Source organism: Lethenteron reissneri, chromosome 7, assembly GCF_015708825.2.
Source record: "Lethenteron reissneri isolate LAM-NWPU_2019-01 chromosome 7, ASM1570882v1, whole genome shotgun sequence".
Classification (NCBI taxonomy): domain Eukaryota; kingdom Metazoa; phylum Chordata; class Hyperoartia; order Petromyzontiformes; family Petromyzontidae; genus Lethenteron; species Lethenteron reissneri.
Window position 1 is genome coordinate 7,877,430 of NC_083785.1, and position 25,235 is coordinate 7,902,664.

Sequence of the window (25,235 nt, forward strand, 5' to 3'; positions counted from 1 at the left end):
CACCCACCTACCCAAGCATTTTCATGCCATCTCATCGTTATCTTTTGTTTACGATTCAAGAGAAATTGCAATACGTACAGGAATTATAACCTTGCGTGCAGTGAGCGTCACTCCACGACTGAAAGCGTTGGTATTTTGGAACCCTGCAGGCAACAACATGCACGTACATTTAAGGGGGTTTCCCAACCAAAACTCGTCCTGTACTTTGCCCGGTGACCGATGGCGCATATGCCGCTTGTTTCAGAGGTTCGCTGTTCGAAACGACCAGGCCGCCCTGGTTAATACTGCACTGGTGTTGTATGGACCGTACACATACTACGACGACTACTACGCGCCGTCTGCATCAGAGTGGATGTTAAAGATCCCCTGACGTCATCCGAAGGTGTAAAATTGAACAAGTTTGAAAAGTTACTCGGGAAATTACTCAATTGGGACTACACGTATTTATGTGTACGTCAGTTCAACTTCTTTCGCACCGTACGTAGCCAATCGTGCTATGCCCGCTTGTGAAACATAACCCCTTTTAGCGCAATTACCAAATCAGGCCGATTAATATTACCAATCATGATTACGTGATGCAACATTTAACGTTTAATAATTGATCATTTTTCAGGTTATTTTATAAGTATTCGTCAGTCGAGATATCTTGATATCTCACTATTTCTTAATGTTTTTTTTATCTACCTACCCAAATCTCTCTGCCACTCTCTAACAAGTGCTATGAAGGAGGCCACTCAGTGTAAATGACAAACGCGTTGAGTTTGTACCAGAAGCATCACCAAATCATAGGGGTGCCACGGTGGCTAGGATATGTTAACTACCTCGCCTGGTATACAGGAGGTCGTGGGTTCGATCCCGACCCTGACGCCTATTGTGTATTTGGAGTCTGCGTGTCTCTCTCCATCATCATCACCACGGTGGCTCGGAGATGTTAGCTACCTCGTCTGGTATGCAGGAGGTCGTGGCTTCGATCCCGACCCTGACGCCTGCTGTATATTTGGAGTTTGCGTGTCTCTCTCTCATCATCATCACGGTGGCTCGGAGATGTTACCTACCTTGCCTGGTATGCAGGAGGTCGTGGCTTCGATCCCGACCCTGACGCCTGCTGTATATTTGGAGTTTGCGTGTATCTATCTCTCATCATCATCACGGTGGCTCGGAGATGTTAACTACTTCGCCTGGTATACAGGAGGTCGTGGGTTCGATCCCGACCCTGACGCCTGTTGTGTATTTGGAGTTTGCGTGTCTCTATCTCTCATCATCATCACGGTGGCTCGGAGATGTTACCTACTTCGCCTGGTATACAGGAGGTCGTGGGTTCGATCCCGACCCTGACGCTTGTTGTATATTTGGAGTTTGCGTGTCTCCATCTCTCATCATCATCACGGTGGCTCGGAGATGTTACCTACCTCGCCTGGTATACAGGAGGTCGTGGGTTCGATCCCGACCCTGACGCCTGCTGTATATTTGGAGTTTGTGTGTCTCTCTCTCATCATCATCATCACGGTGGCTAGGAGATGTTAACTCTCTCGCCTGGTATGCAGGAGTGCGTGGGTTCGATCCCGACCCTGACGCCTGCTGTATATTTGGAGTTTGCTTGTCTCTCTCTCATCATCATCATCACGGTGGCTAGGAGATGTTAACTCTCTCGCCTGGTATGCAGAAGGTCGTGGCTTCGATCCCTACCCTGACACCTGCTGTATATTTGGAGTTTGCTTGTCTCTCTCTCATCATCATCATCACGGTGGCTAGGAGATGTTAACTCCCTCGCCTGGTATGCAGGAGGTCGTGGCTTCGATCCCGACCCTGACGCCTGTTGTATATTTAGAGTTTGCGTGTCTCTCTCTTTCCCCATGGTCGCGTGGATTTTCTCCGGGTCCTGCGGTTTTTTCCCTCCACGTTTGGCTGCTATAAATGTTTTGGCTGCTATAGATTTCCACGTGATAAGTCACTTCGTTGAACTATCATTTGTGACCGGATCGCTTCAGAAAAAAGAGCCGTATAGCTCAGTTGGCCTTACCTGGTAAAATAAAAATAGATCGTTATTAGTTTTTATTTTATTTTATCAGGGGACTGTATTGTAATTCACTCTCTCGATATCTACAGTTACTCCTGACACTCTCTTTCCTAACGTCTACCTAACGCCAATCTATCTCTATCAATGAGCAATTTATTAATTTGAGGATGATTTCAGCCCTAACAGCTCTCCTCTCTCTCCCCCCTCGTCTCTCGCTGACTCGCATCCTCCTGCTTAGGGGCTGTGGTTTTTAAAAGAATGGCCCCGTGGTGTGGTCACGTGGTGTGATGACGAGGTGTGATGACGAGGTGTGATGACGAGGTGTGGTCACGTGGTGTGATGAGGTGTGATGACGAGGTGTGATGACGAGGTGTGATCACGTGGTGTGATGACGAGGTGTGATCACGTGGTGTGATGACGAGGTGTGGTCACGTGGTGTGATGAGGTGTGATGAGGTGTGATGACGAGGTGTGGTCACGTGGTGTGATGACGAGGTGTGATGACGAGGTGTGATCACGTGGTGTGATGACGAGGTGTGATCACGTGGTGTGATGACGAGGTGTGGTGACGAGGTGTGATCACGTGGTGTGATGACGAGGTGTGGTCACGTGGTGTGATGACGAGGTGTGGTGATGAGGTGTGATGACGAGGTGTGATGGCGAGGTGTGATGACGAGGTGTGGTCACGTGGTGTGATGACGAGGTGTGGTGACGAGGTGTGGTCACGTGGTGTGATGACGAGGTGTGATGACGAGGTGTGGTCACGTGGTGTGGTGACGAGGTGTGGTGACGTGGTGTGATGACGAGGTGTGGTGACGAAGTGTGGTCACGTGGTGTGATGACGAGGTGTGATCACGTGGTGTGATGACGAGGTGTGGTGACGTGGTGTGATCACGTGGTGTGATGACGAGGTGTGATGACGAGGTGTGGTGACGTGGTGTGGTCACGTGGTGTGATGACGAGGTGTGGTGACGAGGTGTGGTCACGAGGTGTGATGACGAGGTGATCACGTGGTGTGATGACGAGGTGATCACGTGGTGTGATGACGAGGTGTGGTCACGAGGTGTGGTGAGGTAGACTATGGTGAGGAGTGGTGGGGTGTGGTGAGTTGTGGTGAGCTGTGGCTCAACTGTGGGCGAGGTGAAATGAGCAACGCGCAGGATGATTCGTCTGCGATCACCACGGACACATTCAATGCGCACAGAGCGAGAGCGACAGCGAGAAAGACTTTGGACTTGTTAAACAACTTCTATTGCCGCCAGCAGCTAACAGCACTCGAGACGATTCCGATACGAAATACACAAAGTCACCAGCAAACAAATAACACAAACGCTGTACATCCACAGGCGCTGTGGCGCTAAATGCACCGCGCACAACACAAAGGAAAGTCACGTGGTGGTGGTGGTGGCGGCGGTGGTGGTGGCGGCGGTGGTCATCGCGCACGCCACGGTGACAGCGAGGAAGAGAGCGAGGGAGGGCTGGAGAGAGAGAGGGGGGGGGGGGGGGGTAGAGAGAGAGGGGGTAGAGAGAGAGGGGGTAGAGAGAGAGGGGGTAGAGAGAGAGGGGGTAGAGAGATGGGGGGGGGGTAGAGAGGGGTAGAGAGAGAGGGGGTAGAGAGAGAGGGGGGGTAGAGAGAGAGGGGGTAGAGAGAGAGGGGGGTAGAGAGAGAGGGGGGTAGAGAGAGAGGGGGGGGTAGAGAGAGAGAGAGGGGGGTAGAGAGATGGGGGGGGTAGAGAGGGGGTAGAGAGAGAGGGGGGGTAGAGAGAGAGGGGGTAGAAAGAGAGGGGGGGTAGAGAGAGAGAGAGGGGGGGTAGAGAGAGAGGGGGGGGTAGAGAGAGAGGGGGTAGAGAGAGAGGGAGATAGAGAGAGAGAGAGGGGGGTAGAGAGAGAGGGGGGGGTAGAGAGAGAGGGGGTAGAGAGAGAGGGGGTAGAGAGATGGGGGGGGGTGGGTAGAGAGGGGGTAGAGAGAGAGAGGGGGTAGAGAGATGGGGGGGGGGGTTAGAGAGGGGGTAGAGAGAGAGGGGGGTAGAGAGAGAGGGGGTAGAGAGATGGGGGGGGGTAGAGAGGGGGTAGAGAGAGAGGGGGGGTAGAGAGAGAGGGGGTTAGAAAGAGAGGGGGGTAGAGAGAGAGGGGGGGGGGTAGAGAGAGAGAGAGGGGGGTAGAGAGAGAGAGAGGGGGGTAGAGAGAGAGGGGGGGGTAGAGAGAGAGGGGGTAGAGAGAGAGGGGGTAGAGAGATGGGGGGGGGTAGAGAGGGGGTAGAGAGAGAGAGGGGGTATAGAGATGGGGGGGGTAGAGAGGGGGTAGAGAGAGAGGGTGTAGAGAGAGAGTGAAGGGGTAATGAGAGCAGAGCGTGAAATCTTTTGTGAAATCTTTCATTTAAAAAGGGGGAGGTGGGCGGGTTACATAAAGCAAAGCATAAAAAAAACGAAATGATGAACGAAGCAAAGTGCCGACGACACCAAGCATCTTCTTGTTTCCTCTGATCGTAAACAAACAGAGAACGAGAGAGAGAGAGAAAGAGCGAGCGAGCGAAAGCCATAGGTTGGGAACCGCTCTTCTGAAATCCATTCAACAAAATTCGTCTGCGGTCGGAAGCGGCTCGCCGACGGTGTCCGGGAGTGAAAGGGAATTCCGGGCACTCGACCGCGAGGAATCCAATCCCTCCCGGCAGGTTATCAAGCGATTTCCGCTACGCGGACGAAATCCGAATTCAAAATCTCTGGTTTCTTAACGGAATACCACCCCGCCATCATCCCCCTCGCAAAAGCACCACCCTCCCCCCGCCTCTCGCTACCCCCCCGCCCCCCCCCGTAACAACAAACAGAAAAAAATGTATTCTTGGTTCTTTCGGTAAAGTCACGTAGGTGAAATAATAAAATAATACAATAATAAAATAATAAATAAGAATAAAATAAATTGAAATAACTAAATTAGTGATTTAATTTAGTTATTTCAATTTTAAATTTTATTTTTTGTATTTTTATTTTATTATTATTTTTGTTTTATTTTTTCACCTACGTGACTTTACCGAAATAACCAAAGATCCTTGCAGTCACAAAAACTTCAAATCGAGTTGAAATCGTTCCTTACCTACAATGGGAAGTTCACCAGCATTGATTCACGGGAGCCTGACACTTTAGTGATGAGACACTGAATATTCTTGGTTCTTTCGGTAAAGTCACGTAGAAGGGAAATAAAAAAAGAATACAAATATGAAACAATAAAAATTTTCACGACGTTTCGACTGCAACACAAGCAATCATCAGCAGGTATGAAATCCACAGCAAGAAAATTTGAAAAAACGAACATTTGAAAAAATGTTCTTGAAAAACATTTCTTGCTGTGGATTTCACACCTGATGATGATTTTTTCAAATTTTCTTTCTGTGGATTTCACACCTGATGATGATTGCTTGTGTTGCAGTCGAAACGTCGTGAGAATTTTAATTTTTTATATAGGTATTAATTTATTATTTCCCTTCTCCGTGAAAATTTTAAAAACATTTCTTGCTGTGGATTTCACATCTGATGATGATTGCTTGTGTTGCAGTCGAAACGTCGTGAGAATTTTTCTTTTTTATATCGGTATTATTTTATTATTTCCCTTCTACGTGAACATTTTAAAAACATTTATTGCTGTGGATTTCACACCTGATGATGATTGCTTGTGTTGCAGTCGAAACGTCGTGAGAATTTTCGTTGTTTTACATTTGTATTATTTTATTATTTCCCTTCTACGTGACTTTACCGAAAGAACCAAGAATATGAATCCTCTGCAGTCACGAAAGCTTTAAATAATAAATAAAATGTCACAAACAAAATTCCAGAAAAAATTTGCAAGCTCCTCGCACGTATGTGTGTGCGCGTGTACGTTGAACTTCTTCCGCACCGTTAGTGTCCAACCGTGCTAATCGGAGGTGCCGTGGGAAGATCAACAAACTAAAACGGAAAAGAGATGCCTAACTTTGTTGCGTTACCTGTGTGGTCTGGGTTAACTGCACGGGATCTCCGTATAGCCTGCCTGATCTCATCATCACTACCGCCTGGTCTCTGATCTCTTTGTCATTTGAAACGACTCACCTGTATTGCCAGCCTCAACCGTGCGTTCTGCACCACCTCTTCCTGTCAGGTGACATCTGCAACGTCTCTGCTCACCTTCACCTGACTTGCATGTTATTTGTATGTAGGCATGCTGAACTTCTTTCGCACCGTACGTAGCCAAGCTTGCTAATCGGAGGTACGCGCCGCGTCACCAGCAGTGACCACGCACCTGGGAGCGAGTCGTCCGACCGCCCGCCCGCGCGCGTGCAATACGCAAGCGTGGCCAGTGAGAGAAATTACTCTAAACTGTGGTTCTCTGCAAAGGGACAACGCATCGGAGTGGCATTCAAGAGGTCCCGGAGGTCTTAGAAAGAGTAAAACCCAGGCGGCGACAAAGGTGGCGATGGGACTGCATCGCCACGGCGCGGGTGATGCTCAAGGCACCGGGCACCGGAGGACGTTTTCACGAGTCTAGCGATTTTGCCTGACGATGTGAGACCCGCAGACCGTGACTAGGAGCGAAACGTCGGGCTAAGTCAGCTGTTAAACGTGTTCATCACGTGACAGCTCCTTCGGGTGGCGGAGGGGGTTGTAGGACGCACATTCAACTCCATGCGGAGATCTGATTCAACTTTTTATTTTAAGAATCTTAATATTGGTCGCGAAAGCGCCCACGGGTGTTAGAAAGTGCACGCCGATTGATACTGCGGGGATGCCCCTGAGGGCAGATGGCGACGTCGATCGTGGCGACTTTCACGTGACTCTCAGGGTGAGCTGGCGTATCACTCCAGTGGTGTCACCGCCGTGCCCAGAGTGTCCCAGAGGAGACGTCCACCGCGGAGATGGAGCGATACGATCAGCAGAAGCCATAAATGGAACGATTTATTTCCAAGCCCTGTTCTGAGTTGCTTCGTATGTATGTGGCATTTATTTTGCGCCGTGCGTAGCCAGCCGTGCTAATCGGAGGGGAAGGAAGACAAACTAAACGCACAAAAGCGGTTTTAAAGAAGTGAATTTCAACCCGGGTGATTTAGCTGCAGTGGTTTACTAATATCCGCAGGCAGAGCGTTCCAGACGGCCGCAGAAGCACATCCGCAAGCGCGCGACGCGGTGACCGCCGCCTTTTGTTCGATGGCCGGCGGCCAAAACTCCGTAGCGAGGATGACCACCGGAGTTCGAGTGATGGTGATTTGCGCTCTTTGACAAGATCAGCAGCGAGGCACTTGCAGTTCATTTGTGGGCGAGCACTTTGCGTGCGAAGAGACGCAACCTCGTGATGCAGCTCGGTGGGCCTCACCTGGTGAAATCAAATTGTTTAGCTTCGGTGCGTAGCCGATCGCGAGATGGCCCTGCCCAGCGCTGCTGAGATGCGCTCCTCACTTGGAGGAGCATGACGAGCGTGTCCCCTCAACCCCCCCCCCTCCAAACACACACTCCAGGTGACCAAAGCTACCTCCTTGATAACCAACCATCAGAAATGCTTTCAGCAACTGGTGTAAATGGACAAGATGATTGTGTAAGGATGTGATCAGGCAAGAGGAGCCGATATTGAGCATAGCCCTAGGTGCGACTGTGGCGAGAAAAATCTAATATTTGGGGGGGGGGCACCCTGATCGATTGCCCATCACCCTGAGCTGATAATGTAGTTACTACGCCACTAATAATGTAGACACTACACCACTGATAATGTAGCCACTACGCCACTGATAATGTAGCTACTACGCCACTGATAATGTAGCTACTACGCCACTGATAATGTAGCTACTACGCCACTGATAATGTAGCTACTACACCACTGATAATGTAGTCACTACGCCACTGATAATGTAGTTACTACACCACTGATAATGTAGTCACTACACCACTGATAATGTAGTCACTACACCACTGATAATGTAGTTACTACACCACTGATAATGTAGTCACTACACCACTGATAATGTAGTTACTACACCACTGATAATGTAGCTACTACGCCACTGATAATGTAGCTACTACACCACTGATAATGTAGCTACTACGCCACTGATAATGTAGCTACTACGCCACTGATAATGTAGCTACTACACCACTGATAATGTAGTCACTACGCCACTGATAATGTAGTTACTACACCACTGATAATGTAGTCACTACGCCACTGATAATGTAGCTACTACGCCACTGATAATGTAGTTACTACGCCACTGATAATGTAGTCACTACACCACTGATAATGTAGCTACTACGCCACTGATAATGTAGTTACTACACCACTGATAATGTAGTCACTACGCCACTGATAATGTAGCTACTACGCCACTGATAATGTAGTTACTACACCACTGATAATGTAGTCACTACGCCACTGATAATGTAGCTACTACGCCACTGATAATGTAGCTACTACGCCACTGATAATGTAGTTACTACACCACTGATAATGTAGTTACTACACCACTGATAATGTAGTCACTACACCACTGATAATGTAGTTACTACGCCACTGATAATGTAGCTACTATGCCACTGATAATGTAGCTACTACGCCACTGATAATGTAGTTGCTACACCACTGATAATGTAGCTACTACACTACTGATAATGTAGTTACTACACCACTGATAATGTAGTTACTACGTCACTGATAATGTAGTTACTATGCCACTGATAATGTAGTTACTACACCACTGATAATGTAGTTACTACGCCACTGATAACACTGTGTAACACATTTTTTTTGTCCCTGGTTATTGTTTTTTCCTAATTGCTTATGCCTCAAAAGTACAGAAAATGCCTATTATTCCCCACAAACTTTGCTTTTATGACCGGGACAGTGATATTTTTAAATGTAGCTATTTTCAATGAGAAAGCGTGGTGTGCATTTGTGTCATTCCTTCACGTAAAGTCCTGGCCACAAAGCAAAGTTTGTCGGCAATAAAAGCCATTTTCTATATTTTTTTTGGCATAGCAATTAAAAAATAACACTACCCAGGGACAAAAATCGTGCTACATAGTGTAATGTAGTCACTACGCCACTGATCATGTAGATACTACGCCACTGACTACATTATATCAGTGGCGTAGTAACTACATTATAATGTAATCACTACGCCACTGATCATGTAGCTACTATGCCACTGATCATGTAGCTACTACGCCACTGATAATGTAGTTACTACGTCACTGATAATGTAGTTACTACGCCACTGATAATGTAGTTACTACACCACTGATCATGTAGCTACTACGCCACTGATCATGTAGCTACTACGCCGCTGATAATGTAGTTACTACGCCACTGATAATGTAGCTACTACACCACTGATCATGTAGCTACTACGCCACTGATCATGTAGCTACTACGCCGCTGATAATGTAGTTACTACGCCACTGATAATGTAGCTACTACACCACTGATCATGTAGTTACTACACCACTGATCATGTAGCTACCACGTCACTGATCATGTAGCTTTGACGCCAATGGATTTAGATGTGGGATGATGCACACCGCAAACGCGTACTGTGTCTCACAAGGCCCCCGGTTCGTATTGTTACACAGGAAGTGGAGTCAACCCGAATCACGAATCCAGAATGTTGCGGGGGGGGGGGGGGGTTTAGCGACGAGGAGCCAAAAGAGACTCATGGCAGAGCTCCCGTTCCTCGCCAGAGCGCGCTCCGAGAGATACAAAGGCGGATGTAGAAACTTCCCAAGGAGTGGTGGGTGGTGGTGGGTGGGGTGGGTGGGTGGTGGGGTGGTGGGGTGGGCAAAACTTCAATCGTTTTAAATAGCGCCTCGCATTCATGAACAAAAAAAACCGTTCAATATATTTTCTCTGCTATCAATAACATACCAGATTTGGGGTCTAAAGGAGTTGGGGGGGGGGGCGATGGGGCCAATAGCCCCCCCCCCCCCCACTTCAGAGCCCCCCCAACATTTTCTGCCTGGCCTAAGCCCAGGTGCGCATTCGATACCGAAACGTATCTGTGTAATGCCGACCGTGTGACCGGGAAGACGCGGGCAGATTTCCATAAACACGCAAGCGAGGAGACGAGATCGCTCTGTGTGTGTCTCTGTGTGTCTGTTTGTGTGTGTGTCTGTGTGTGTGTCTCTATGTGTGTGTCTGTGTGTCTCTATGTGTGTGTTTGTCTGTGTGTCTCTATGTGTGTGTCTGTCTGTGTGTGTGTCTGTGTGTCTCTATGTGTGTGTGTCTATATGTGGGGAGCGATAGTGTAGTAGTTAGCACGCTGCGCTATAAACCCGGCGACCCGGGTTCGATTCCCGCTCACGGCTAACATCAGTGGCGATTATCTGAACCCGTCCTGGGCCTCCTCGAGGTCGACTCAGCCCGGTGCAATGTATAGACATCAGTGCTGGGGAGACAAAGGCGGCCGGGCGTGGTGCCGTCCATCAACCCCCTTGCGTGTGTCTGCCATTCTGGCCTTCGTAGGCGCTGCTCGCGAACAGCACTTGCCCCAACAGTATGTCAAAGGCTACACGGGGGATCTTTGTCGTCTGCTGAAGTTTGGATGCATGTGGGTGCGGTGGTGGAGATGAACATTACAGTTCTCCGAATGGGGACACACACCCGTGTCTCCATGATGCAGTCGACACCCAATTACCCAGTCACCCAGGAACCCACCAATAAACCCACACACCCAGCTCGTTACTGGATCAGTCACCCACCCAGATATTCACCGAATAGCCTAGTCACTTAACCACCTACTCACCCAGTATCTTACCAATCCACCCACACTTTTTATTTATCCACCCACTCACCTACCAAGTCACCCCCCCCCCCAATCACCCGCTCACCTATCAAACAAATCACCTTCCAAAATACCCACTAAGTCACCCAGCCACCCGTCACCCCGTTCTAAGCACCTACTGAGTCACCCACCCACCCACTCACCAAGTCACCCACCCACTTACAAGTCACCCACCACCAATCCCACTCACCTACCAAATGACCCACCCATCCATTTACATACAAGTCACCCACCACCAATCCCACTCACCTATCTAGTCACTCACCCATCTACTGTATTCACATACAAGTCACCCATCAACAAACCCACTCACCTATCTAGTCACTCACCCATCTACTGTATTCACATACAAGTCACCCATCAACAAACCCAGTCACCTACCAAGTCACTCACCCATCTGCTGTATTCACATACAAGTCACCCACCAACAAACCCAGTCACCTACCAAGTCACTCACCCATCCATCCATTTACATGCAAGTCACCCATCAACAAAGCCAGTCACCTACCAAGTCACTCACCCATCTACTGTATTCACATACAAGTCACCCATCAACAAAGCCAGTCACCTACCAAGTCACTCACCCATCTACTGTATTCACATACAAGTCACCCATCAACAAACCCACTCACCTACCAAGCCACCGGCCCAGCAGGCACCCGAGCGAGCCGAGGTGGCGACCGCCGCTTGAATCGCGTCTCACGGTCACCCCCCGTGGCTGACTCTGGCTCGCGTTGGGCCCGGCACCAACGTCCCATCCTCCTCCTCCACTATTTTTAAATCCTTTATATTAAGTTCGCTTGCTTGCTTGCTTGCGTGCGTGCGTGCTTGCTTGCGTGCTTGCTTGCTTAGGACCGTGCAAATCTTTCGCTCGTTTTTTAACCCACTTCCCGTGATTCAATCGAGCTGACATTTTCCACACAGACTCGTTGTGCCAGACAATTATTGTTCGTGAAAAAAAAAATCCCAAAATTTTACACTTTTTAGGCAAATTTTTTTTATTTTACATATATTCAAATAGAACGCATTCATGGCTTTGGCTGAACGTCACAGTGTAAGAGCCCAGAGCGCAACCCCTCCACAGGCCGTGGTGGAGTAGCGCAGTTGGTAGCGCCCTCGCTTCCCATGCCAAAGGTCGCAGGATCGATCCCCGCGTCCTCCACAGGCGAATATATTTTTAAATCCTTTATATTAAGTTTGCTTGCTTGCTTAGGACCGTGCAAATCTTTCGCTCGTTTTTAAATCCTTTATATTAAGTTCGCTTGCTTGCTTGCTTGCGTGCTTGCTTGCTTGCTTGCGTGCTTGCTTACGACCGTGCAAATCTTTCGGTCGTTTTTTAACCCACTTCCCGTGATCCAATCGAGCTGACATTTTGTACACAGACTCGTTGTGCGAGACAATTAATGTTCGTGAAATTTTTTTTTCTCCAAAATTTTACACTTTTTAGGAATTTTTTTTTCTATTTAATTACCAATTGCTTAATGGTGGCAGGCAATCATCTGACCCATAGGTGGCAGTCATCTCAAGCCAGAGGACGAGAGGACTCTAGCCGCCCGTTTCAAACACCAATGTGGGCTGAAATAAAACCGATGCCACGCATATAAAGGTTTTATAGTGAAAAACTTTGTTTTTACGGGTTAATTTTTTCGCCACGAACTTCTTACCCCTGGCACGCGTGGTGGATGAGGTGCACCACGCCCCAGAGGGGCCCCCAGGGTTCCCGGGAGGGAACATTCCACTGGGGAGGATTTTCTTGCTCCACCAGGACCGATGCCAGCCACTCTGTGCCACTGGCACTGTGACCTCAGTTTCAGTTTTCAGTTTCATGTATTAGGTATGACCCTGTGAGCCATGCGGCTCTTGACTCGGGTGCAACCGCAACAAAACAAAAACATGAGCAAGAAACATCTTCAAGTTCAAGTTCATTTATTAGGTATAGCCCTGTGAGCCATTCGGCTCTTCAATCGGGTGCAACCGCAACAAACAAAAAACAAAAACATGAACAAAACACATCTTAAAGTGAATATGTGCAAACAGAAAATCCAAGAAAAGACAGTAAAATATTGCAGAAAAAGCACCGTACACAAAAATGTGCAAAAATCCCAGTGGGATGCAAGTCTAACAACAACAACCACAAGACAACTTAGATTAAGGCCATCAGTCTAACTCTGTACTACAACAAACAAACATGGCCAAACCAAAAAACGTATCGAAAATCACCAAAATAAAGCCATAAAAGCAATGAAACAGTGGTCATGGTGACTACACGCAGCAGAAAAATAATTTAAAAAAACAGCAAAGTCTTCCAGAAATGACACCAGTATGGCACGGTCTGGCCTCCTTGTGAGTCCAAGGGTCTCTATGGACAGCACGCGTGTCTGTGGATCTCTTATGTGAATCTGTGAGTCCATAGGTCGCTATGCGAGTTCAAAGTTCGCGATTCGAGTTTCGGGGTCTTTGTGCGAGTCTCGTGTGGGTATTTGGCTCTCAGTCTCTATACGAATGTCCGAGTCCGAGGTGGTCTTTCTGAGTCTGTAGGTCTCTATGCGAGTCTGTGGGTCTCTGTGTGAGTCTTTAGGTCTCTATATTAGTCTGCAGGCATCTTTGGATGTCTGTGGGTCTCTATGCGAGTCTGTGGGTCTCTGTGTGAGTTTGTGGGCCTCTATGCGAGTCTGTGGGTCTCTGTGAGTCTGTGGGTCTCTCTGTGAGTCTATGTGTCTCTATGTGAGTCTGTGGGTCTCTATGTGAGACTGTGGGTGTTTATGTGAGTCTGTGGATTTCTGTGTGAGGCTGTGGGTCTCTATGTGAGTCTGCGGGTCTCTATGTGAGTCTGTGGGTCTCTATGTGAGTCTATGGGTCTCTATGTGAGTCTGTGGGTCTCTATGTGAGTCTGTGGGTCTCTATGCGAGTCTGTGGGTCTCTGTGTGAGCCTGTGGGTCTCTATCTGAGTTTATGGGTCTCTATGTGAGTCTGTGGGTCTCTATGTGAGTCTGCGGGTCTCTGTGTGAGTCTGTGAGTCTCTATGTGAGTCTTTGGGTCACTATGTGAGTCTGTGTGTCTCTATGTGAGTCTGTGGGTCTCTATGTGAGTCTATGGGTCTCTATGTGAGTCTGGGTCTCTGTGTGAGTCTGTGGGTCTCTATGTGAATCTGCGGGTCTCTGTGTGAGTCTGTGGGTCTCTATGTGAATCTGTGGGTCTCTATGCGATTATGTAGGTCTCTATGCGAGTTTGTGGGTCTCTATGTGAGTCTGTGGGTCTCTATGCGAGTCTGTGGATCTCTGTGCGAGTTTGTGGGTCTCTATGTGAGTCTGTGGGTCTCTTTGTGAGTTTGTGGGTCTCTATGTGAGTCTGTGGGTCTTTATGTGAGTCTGTGGGTTTCTGGGTGAGTCTGTGGGTCTCTGTGTGAGTCTGTGGGGCTCTGTGTGATTCTGGGTCTCTGTGTGAGTCTGTGGGTCTCTATGTGAGTCTGGGTTTCTATGTGAGTCTGTGGGTCTCTATGTGAGTCTGTGGGTCTCTGTGCGAGTCTGTGGGTCTCTACGTGAGTCTGGGTCTCTATGTCAGTCTGTGGGTCTCTATGTGAGTCTGTGGGTCTCTATGTGAGTATGTGGGTCTCTAAGTGAGTCAGTGGGTCTGTATGTGAGTCTGTAGGTCTCTATGTGAGTCTGTGGGTCTGTATGTGAGTCTGTGGGTCTCTATGTGAGTCTGTGGGTCTGTATGTGAGTCTGTGGGTCTCTATCTGAGTCTGTGGGTCTCTAACAGTGACGCACCAGGGCCCCAAGGGTGAGAAGAGGCGGGGGCTGGGAAATTCGCCACATCTGGCCCTCCCTTAGGTACACTCAGCACAAATTAGTACTCCAGCCAAGTCTCTGTGCGGTCGAGAACACTAACACCCAGGAGACAAAGGTGGTCGGGCGCGTGTGATACAGCACCCCTAAAAGCACACACCCCCCCCCCATTCATACCAAGTTTGCCATCGATCAGCCTGATTTGGCTACGTACGGCGCAAAAGAAGTTCAGCATTCTCGGCAAGCTGACCGCCACTCAACGCGTGCGCGCACAGCAACGGCCGTTTCTCGATCCACTGCTGGATGAGGGCCTCTTCCCCCTGCTGGGCAGTTTGCGGGGGCTATTTGACCATACTTCACCACGCCGGTCAGTGCCAGTCGCTGAAGGCGAGGTGCACAGGCGTTGGAGCGTATATAGTCCCAGATATTCAGCTGTTCTCAGGCATTTTATATGTAATAACAATGCCACGTATTTATTTATGGGGCCGTCCATAAATGGCGTCACGCACCTGGGGGGGGGGGGGGGGGTCAGACAATTGTGACGATGTGTGACGAGGGAGGGTTTAGAAATGTGACGTCACGTAAAAATGCGCAACTTTAAATAATATAGAATTGTTATAATAACACTAATTGTTATAACAACACTCCTACAACATCAGAGTACAGCGCCACATTAAATACGCACTACAATGACAATAGTTTAAAGCGATTTGAAGCATGTTTTATTTTTTGTGGGGGGGGGGGGGGGCAGAGCTTTGTGACGTCAAATTTCAGGGGGGGTTCTGACTTTTTGTGACGCCGTGTGACGAGGGGGGGGGGGTGTCAAAAAATCGTCCAAAATCGCGTGACGTCATTTATGGACGGCCCCTATCTTCCCAGAAATGAATAATCGAGACTCTTTTAATTCCAGGAGGGTTCCTGCCAAGTTTTAGCAGCAGCTTAGGGCACACAGACCAGGCCGGTTATATAAATGCTAACCTGGGGATTGCTTCGTTATATTATTGTCTAAGTGTTTTTATGTGACGTGACTGGCTGGTGTATGTGAGGGGTGTTCTTGCTGTTTGCGGACTAATCTGAAAAATTTCCACGAAGATCTGGCTTTTGGCACCGAGCTTCGGACTTGTTCCAGATTGTTCCGAGAAAGGGGGGGGAAGCGATGCCGCTAATATCCCGCCATTTTGTTGTTTTCCCGCCAAAATTGTATCACGTTGCGTGAGGTAAAGTTATTACTTTTGTGACCCTGAAGGCACGTAAAGAAATAACGTCATCCAAATTATCTGAAAATGCGACAAGATCCGACATTTTCCTTAAAATTTAAAAATACGAAGTTTTATTATGCGTGTGAATCATATATGATTGTGACTGAATGGTGTTTATTATTGTTCTAAAATGGCGAGAAAGCCACAACATCGTTGTAGATACGTATACAGTCATCAGGAGGAGGTGGTTGTGATGAGTGGGACGAGCATGCAGGGTGGAGGAGGTTTGTGAAAGCAACTTGGAAGTTGTGGATATAATGTGGGGTAGGAGAGTGTTGCGGATGTCATTAGAAGGAGGCGGTTGTGATGTGGCACCCACTTTGAGCGGTGGCTAGGAGATGTTAACTACCTCGCCTGCTACACAGGAGGTTGTGGGTTCGATCCCGACCCTGACGTCTGTTGTATCTTTGGAGTTTGCGGTGTTTCTCTCATCATCATCACCACGGTGTCTAGGATATGTTAACTCCCTCGCCTGCTACACAGGAGGTAGTGGGTTCAACCACGATCCTGACGCCTGCTGCTGTATATTTGGAGTTTGTGGTGTCTCTCTCATCATTATCACCACGGTGGCTAGGAGATGATAACTACCTCGCCTGCTACACAGGAGGTTGTGGGTTCGATCCCGACCCTGACACCTGTTGTATCTTTGGAGTTTGCGTGCTTTCCCTGTGGTCGCGTGGAATTTTTTCTCCGGTTTTTCTCCCATTTAGAAATATGCGTGTAGAGCATTTGGCCGCTGCCATAGATATGCACACGATGAGCCACATCGTTGAGCTATAATTTGTGTGTGACCAGGTCGCTTCTGAAAAAAAGAGCCATATAGTTCAGTGGGTACCGTAGCTGGTAAAATAAATAAAAAGTAGCAAACTTTTTTTTTGGCGGTGACGATCTAAAGCCGGACGACGGTGGTTGTATCTTGTTTGTTGTTGTTTGTTGGTTGTTTGTTTGTTGTTGTTGATGAACGTTGGTGGTGTTGTTGAGAATGAAAGAGCAGACCTTTGAAGGGCGGGCACGCCAACCCGCGCCGCAATGGCACGGCACTGAGGCCAAACGGTGTAAGAACGACGCTTCGAGGCCCTCCCCCCGTTGTCAGATTTTCGACGGCCTCGTAAATATCGCAGAAGGAAGGATGCGATGCGGCAAGGGCTGGAGGCCCCCCCCGAAGACAACGGCTCTGAACGACCTCCTCCTCGTATCGACGTCGGCCTCGCCGTGCGTTAAGTGCGCATGACCAATAATTTTGCGCGCGCGTGCACGCAATTATATTTTTTGTGTGTGCAAACTTCCGCTGATGAATATTTCAAGCGATCTCGACGTACTATTTTCTCTTCTCTCCGCATCTCAATCAGGGCACGTTAACTCCGATGGGTTATGGCATGCGCGCTCAATAATGCATGCGTGTATATTAGCTGAAGTATTAATGGGAACCCCATTTAAATTCCCGCGCCTCCCATAAACACGCGCCGACGCCAAGGCGCGGTTTGCCAGCCTGGTTCACGGGAGCCAATGGAAGTTCACCATATTACTTTTGGGGAGGGTATATTTGGCTGGTCTTTTTATTTTTAATTTTATTTTTAACACATTATCTAGATATTTCATCAAGGAATATCGCGTACGCCCGTCTGTAAGTGGAGCCCGTCGCGAGCCAAGATAGCCGAGACGGTCGGGGTGTCGAGTTTACTAACCGGCTTTTGTTGACACGTCGCATTGCTATGGGAAAGGGTATAAACATTTTTCCATCAAATTTTCCACGCGGTAGGAGTGGTGTTGGCCACCCACCCCCTCGTGTGCCGTACCGGCCTCTATAGCAGCACCTGCCCCTACAGTCTGTTGAGGCCTTCCGGGGGATGTTTGTCTTTGGAGTCTTAATGGAGTTGAACAGGCAGAGAGTGAGGGCATCACCGTCATCGTCATTATCACCGGCAATGGGCAATCCACTGCTGGATGAACGCCTTTCCAAGCCGCCACCACCTCTCAGGAGCCTGCGGACGCGTTCCATACCTTTTGCTGCCGCTCCGTTATGATTCTTTACCACTGTACACACTCCCTGAGCGAAATAACTAAATAACAATCATTAATATTGTATTGTCTAGATTACTAGACGGGCGTTTTGTCCCTGTAGTTTAAAACAAATGTTGGAGGTACGCCTTATGTGAGACCAAATTTGTATAACTTTATTGATACCAAGTAGACATTTGGGGTGCGTCTGATAATCCGACGAATACGGGTAATACACACGCGTTAATTGGCTAATAACATCTTAGCGTATATAGAGGACCGCAGATCTCGGGCAATTGTTTGTGGCGCCGGCTCCTCATCGCGTGGCTCCTGCCGTCCCACTCGTCTGAAATTCGCGGTGCGTCTTGCTGGTGTGTAGCAGCTCGTGGATTCGATCCTGACCCTGTGTGTCTGGAGTTTACGTGTCTCTCCCACACGCGGTCGCGTGGATTTTTCTCCGGGTCCTCCGGTTTTCCCCTTCACATTTAGAATCAACATCACGCGTTTAGAGTATTTGGCTTGCTTGTAAATGTCCCACGTGCTAAGCCACTTCGCTGAGCTGTCATTTGTGATGGCCAGGTCGCTTCTGTTAAATGAGTTATTTGGCTCAGTGGGCCTTAGCTGATAAAATAAAATAAAAAATAGTTAAAATAGTAAACATTGGGATGTTTTGATTCCTTGTTAAAGGTTTCAGTTTGGTGTTTTAACATCTTAACACAGCTGTTGTGTTGCCAGAAAAAAGGGGAAAAACCTATTATAATATTTTGGTACTGGCAAAGGAGGTCCCATGATGTAGATGCTCACCCCGAGCTCTCATTGTTCTGATAGTGCGTTGTCTCTGGGCTGTACGCCTTTTGGCGTCTTCTGGTCTCACACCGTTTGAGACGAGGCTCAAAAGAAAGCTGTCTCTGGTGTGGACCAATCAGATTCAAGGACAATGCATATATTACCAGAGTTTGTTTTTTTGTTTGCATTCTGACCACAGTCATTGTGGTTAATGCAGACATGATTCTTTGTTAAAGGTTTCAGTTTGGTGTTTTAACATCTTAAAACCTGCTTTGTTGCCAGAAAAAAGGGGGAAAAGCTTATTATCATGTTTTGCCAATTGCAATATGAAAAGTTTGGCTTTGGGTGGAATTGAACCAGCAGTGCATCGCCGATTCTCAAACAGTCTGATCATCATCATCATTTCTTGAGAACTGCTATTTTTGTGTTTAGTTTCTTTGTCCTTCTCCCGCACCTCCGATTATCACGGTTGGCTACGTGTTGTGCGAAAGAAGTTCAACATACACGTGCATACATCACCACCACCACCACCATCTGGCTTGAGGTGCCCAACCTCCCAGTCAAGTTGAATTACGCGCAAAATCTATTTTATACCTAAAGATAAACAAGCGTTGCTTCCGTTGATCTCCACGCGTAGCAATGCGATCTCGTTTTAGTCCACCAGCCTGTTGATTTTATGAGCGAACATTAACCCAGAAGCTTTTGCTTCAACGATGTTGACTTTCAAAGTTGTCTCTCCAGCAACGTCAGTCTTGTTACGTAAATGCTGCTCGGCTACCAGATGCTGTTACCGCATCGAGCACTTCCTCAATATCGTATAAAACATTGTATCTGTCGTTCAATATATACGGTATATAAATATTAAAACACTGTTCTATATACAGCGTGAAAGCCCTCAACGCAGAATATTCCTGGGTTTTGATCTTCCACGAAGCTCACGGTCCACCCTTAGCCGCATCGACTGCACAAAACTGTGGCAGATGCGGGATATGGAAAACTCTCTAGCAGTGTGCGACCGTGGTCATCCAGAACAGACCGTACAACGTCTAGCGACGCAATGCCCCGATCCTCAAATACGAAAGAGAGACATCACAGCAATGATGATACCCTTGGCTACTGCTCCTTGACGCAGTTATCTGGGCGTCACCACCCGAATTTGAAATTGTAGTTGTCTGCTCTGCATCTACATCAGCCAGTGGCGGCTCCTGCAAAATCTCTCAGGGGGGGCAAATGTCTGGATGATTGATAATGATAAGGTCCACCCATGCAATGGATAAATTAACAGCTTAAGCATGTAAAGGCAACTTCACTTCTTTAATATTAATGAAAAATAAAGTGACTCTTACAATACATCTTGTTTGTTTCTATACTCACTATTAAAACAAACCACTCAAGTTTATTTTATTAAAGATTCCATTCGGTGGCCACAAATTATATTGTTGGATGAAACGTGCTTACGTATGATGACGTTAGCACGTATGATGACGTAAGCACGTTAGTGCATGCCCTCCCGGAAGCCATAGAGAATGCATTGGAGCGCCCCACGGTCGAAAAAAAACATCTTTGAATGTAAGTCTATGGGACCACTCGGGGCGATTCTCAGCCGGAGTGAAATCGCCCAAAAAGAGGCGGTACTCCACAGAACGTGACATGACGCTGATTGGACTATATCCAGAGGCTGCAGTGACGGCAAGCGTGACTCTGTGGTTCAATGACATTGGTGGTGCGTCGCCCAATCGCCCTAATGAAGAAACCGCCCCTGACATCAGCCATACGATATGAAGACGCCTGTTCTTTATTGTTTAGCACGTAGGCTTTCGCGACCAATATTATTCATAATCAACGTTTTTGGGTTATATCGCGTTATTTATAAATGTGTCGTAACCCTCCACCACCCGACACATTTACAATGTTGTGGTTTCACGCTTCAACACACCGGTGGGCTAAAGTAGTGAACTATTTGTCTTTTGTCAACGTGACACTTTTTTGCTGATTGGCCGTGTCGGGCGGTGGAGGGTTACGACACATTTATAAATAACGCGATCTAACCCAAAAAAACGTTGATTGTGTTCTATATTGTGTGTGCAGAGGACGAAAAAGCCAGTATTTGATTCAGCATCTGAATCATTCTTTTATACCGAACATTGCGAATCGAGCAGTTGGGCTTACATGTGTAAAAATATGAGTTCACATCCTGGCTAGGGTTGATTAACCAATGCTATCATCAGGATCATGATCCATCATCATCATCACAAGCATCAGTAAAATGAGCACTACTTTGTGATGCTGTGGCACTTCCGTTATACGCAGTGGTGCACAAGCACAGATAACAACATTCTCAACACATCTGTCAATAACGCTGTGGCGCCTTCAAGGGAAAGTATATAATAGGTGACGTTTTGGGCAATGACCCTCACCAAAAAATAATATGTGACGTTTCGGTGCAACTTACGAAGATAAAAAAAAAATCAACGGCTGGTTGCGTTCATGGAGTGAATGGGCACTGCCATAGGAATGTGTAATTTCCACCACCAACCAAAACTAGTTTCAGAGAACCCACTCCCCCGTTATTAAGGGGTGGGGAAAGGGGGGGGGGCTCTTCGGTTCAGATTCAGATTTCATCCGAAATGGCCAAAAAGGCGGATCGATTTGGGCGATTTCTTTAGGGAAAGATATACGGCTTGTTTTTTGTACCCAAAACTATTACAAAAAATATCTAATCAGGCTCTTAATCCCCCCTCCCATCTCCCCCTTACCACCACCGCATCTATAAAGACGTACATTGCTGCTTAATGTGACGAACGGGGGCATAAATATTCGGCATTTGCTCGACTCACCTGGTTCTCTAATGGAGCAGGGGGCAGACAGACACCACGCATTAAGTGTCCAAACATAGCTCTCGCTCGCTCAATTATTAACCACTTCCAATGCGGGCCACTCACGAGGATAGATTAGATAAATTGCTGTGTGTGTGCGTCTCTGTATGTGTGTGTGTGTGTGTCAATTAGGGCTCCAACGGCACACGAGGGAGTGGTTCTGTCGGCATTACGACTCCCGGCCGCCTTTGTCTCACCTCCCCTCCCCTCCGAGTTGATGTTCAGAGGCTGTTAAACAGCGATTGCCAGCGAAGCGTATGTGTGCAATGTACCGGTCAACAAAATAAGAGCGCTTCAATTCTAAGACACTGTCTGCTAGCGCATCTGGTGCCTGAATTTGTGCTGGGCTTCCGCTAGGTAGACTCAGCCTTAAATGGGTATCTTCAGTGTGGTGTGTAAATATACAAATAAAATCAGCACTGGGGAGACAAAGACGGTGCTGTTCACATCACCGCCTCGCGTGTCGTGCCGGCCTTAATAGGTGCTCGCGAACAGCAACTTGCCCTAAGACCACCTTTGTCTCCCCCGTTGCTGATAGTTACGCAATGCACTGGTTAAGCTGCGGTCCCTGCCCACACCTGCAATCGGTTCGATTCCCAGACACGGCTCACATCAGCGGCGAGTGATACCCGAACCGGTCCCTTGGGCTCGCCGAGGTCGACTCAACAACCTTCCAAATTGAGTGCCCTATACCCAACTGGTGTGGTGGGGGGGGGGGGGAGAAATAAAAATAAATATCGGCACTGGGGAGACAAAGGCGGCCGTGACGTGGCGCTCGCCAGCCCGCACCACACCCCTGTGCATCAACAGCTCAGTGCGCTAACTACTGCGCCGCCGCTCCTTCTCGTGCTGCCGATTGTTCACGCAGGGGCGAGAAGCGTCCTCCCGCGCCGCTCGCCGTGGGTGACCAAGTCAACAACGATCATCCCTCTCGGGGCCGCGACCTACGACATCTGTGCCAAGCGCTGGGCGGGCAAGTCGCTGATTAACCTCGGGCTGGACATTACGCGCGCGGGTGATGTTGCAAACGCCGTTGCGAACGTAACGCCTGCGCATATACATCGCATTGCATGCGCACGCACATTTCTCGACGTTCATAAATTTATCATATAAGTCATTAATTATATATACACGAGATATATATATATACACGCACACACATATATGTTACAATATTGCATTGCACACATTTACATGTACTGTACATTCACGATAAAAGCTAAAGTCGCTGCTCCTGCAATTGCTTGCTCACGGCACTGCTGGCGGCAGGGGCCTCCACTCTCGAGGGAGCTCCGCAGAGCATCGTCTCGACAGGGCACTTGGCCTACTCTTCCACGCTGCCCATATTAACTCCACATTCATTACACCCACGGCACACGCAATACACGCTTCTGACACACACATGGCCCACTCGCAGCACACCTAGTCGCGCCTACAGCACAAGCGGCAGCAGTCGCACCTCCGATTAGCGCGGTCGCGGAAGAACTTCAACAGACGAGCGCACGACACCGCAACCGCCGACGACGAAAAAACAATCGACAATCTTCACCCGCCGAGCATTGGAGGGACACCGTGCCAGGCTAGGTGCGTGAGTGGAGGGGGCGGGGGGTTCATCACTGCAGAATGCAGATATGGCCCCACAAGCTGCAAAGAGCCCTTTCGGTGGCGCGGCACCACCTGGACCGCACAGCTTCAAGAAGTTCACTCCGGAGGTGCTGGAGGAGATCGAGAGGAGGATCGCCGAGGAGAAGCAGCGAGCCGCGAAGGTCGGCAGCGACGGGGGCACCGAAGAGGAGGACGACGACAAGAAGCCGAAGCCCAAGAGCGACCTGGAGGCCGGCAAGGGCCTGCCCATGATCTACGGCGACATCCCGCCGGAAATGGTCGGCACCCCCCTCGTGGACCTGGACCCGTTCTACAGCTCGCAGAAGGTAAACCAACTACCCCCACCCCCACCCCATACACGCCGGCGCCAACGCTGGCGCCTCAAGGTGGTCAATGGATTATTCCGGCTGGCTTAAACATTTGAATCAATATACCGCCAGAGGTGCACCCGTTGTGTTCATGCCATAACATTGCCTGTCCAGGGATTCCTCTACTCAAGAACGAGTTCTGTTCCAGAGGTCTGTTCGTAAGTCGATTTGTTCGTAAGTCCAACTTTGCTCTTGTCGATTCCAAACACGTTGGACGCCGTGCACACTAAACACGGTGAATGGCTTTAAAAGTTGTATTATCTCCTGTAGATTCCACTGGCTCATCACGTTCTGCAGATGTTGATGCCACTACCGTCATCTATTGTGCGGTGGTTGAGCTTACGACTCTCAGTCCGAACAAGCGACTGAACCATATGGACTCGTTTGTTCGTATCTCTGAAAGTTCGTAGGTCGAATGTTCATAAATAGATGGGTCCCTGTATACGCGTGGTGAAACCGGTAACCACTAAATATTTTTTACTAACTGGTTTTCTTTTTGCGGTTACCGGACGATGCAAATAAATAATAGAACCCCCCCCCCCCACCTCCTCCACGATTGATTGTCAACAAAAAAAAACACTTCGATAAATGTAACCTCTGACCCCTGACCCCCCTTCCCCCCGTGTGTCACAGACGTTCATCGTTGTCAACAAAGGCAAGGCAATCTTCCGATTCAGCGCCACCCCGGCGCTCTACATGATCAGCCCCTTCAACTTAATGAGGCGAGGTGCCATCAGGGTCCTTACCCACACATATCCTTTTGGAGTTGCCGAGGAATTACAGGTTTGGGATGGGAACTTCATTTCCCGCCGGAGTAAAGGCCGTAAGGGCTAAGGAAGCTCTCTTTCAAAGGGGGCGACTCGGCCCGCAGACAAAAGGTAATTTCTGTCAAAAAGAGCTTCTTAGCTCATCGGATTTCTACAGGGTGAATAAAGATTCTGATTCTGATCAAAGCCTTCCAAAATTACAGATTTAAAAATAAAAGCGAATGTAATAGAGGTTGCAATTATGTTGTAAAATTACATTGGCGCTTAAACTTGAGTGGTTTTAAAAGAGTGTAGGGGGCCGTCCATAAATGACGTCACGCACCTAGCGGGGGGGGGGGGAGGGGGTCAGACATTTGTGACGATGTGTGACGAGGGGGGGTGGGTGTTTGAGAAATGTAACGTCACATCAAAATGCGCAACTTTAAATCAATATAGACAACACGTTCTACTTAATTGAAAAGACTTTTTAATAAATGTTTTCTCCAACAAAAATAAAACATGCTTCAAAGCGATTTGAAGCATGTTTTATTTTCAAAATGGAAATATGTTTTTGGGGGGAGGTCTGACTTTTTGTGACGCCGTGTGACGAGGGATGGGGGGTCAAAAATCGTCCAAAATCGTGTGACGTCATTTATGGACGGCCCCTAAATGAGGACAGATGTGGCAGAATGGGGGGTGGGTGTTTGAGAAATGTAACGTCACATCAAAATGCGCAACTTTAAATCAATATAGACAACACGTTCTACTTAATTGAATAGACTTTTTAATAAATGTTTTCTCCAACAAAAATAAAACATGCTTCAAAGCGATTTGAAGCATGTTTTATTTTCAAAATGGAAATATGTTTTTGGGGGGAGGTCTGACTTTTTGTGACGCCGTGTGACGAGGGATGGGGGGTCAAAAATCGTCCAAAATCGTGTGTACGTCATTTATGGACGGCCCCTAAATGAGGACAGATGTGGCAGAATGGAGGGTGAAGAGTGG

General features: G+C 48.3%; 1 protein-coding gene across 1 annotated transcript in view; it reads left to right on the forward strand.

Annotated features, from left to right (window-relative positions):
* The window catches only part of LOC133357242 (sodium channel protein type 4 subunit alpha-like), a 104,573-nt gene that overhangs the window by 17,574 nt on the left and 61,764 nt on the right, over window positions 1–25,235 (forward strand). Inside the window, exons 2-3 of the mRNA XM_061575077.1 lie at window positions 22,380–23,442; window positions 24,118–24,233. Coding sequence (XP_061431061.1) covers window positions 23,143–23,442; window positions 24,118–24,233 — 416 coding nt within the window. The 5' untranslated portion in view covers window positions 22,380–23,142. The remainder of the gene's footprint in view (window positions 1–22,379; window positions 23,443–24,117; window positions 24,234–25,235) is intronic.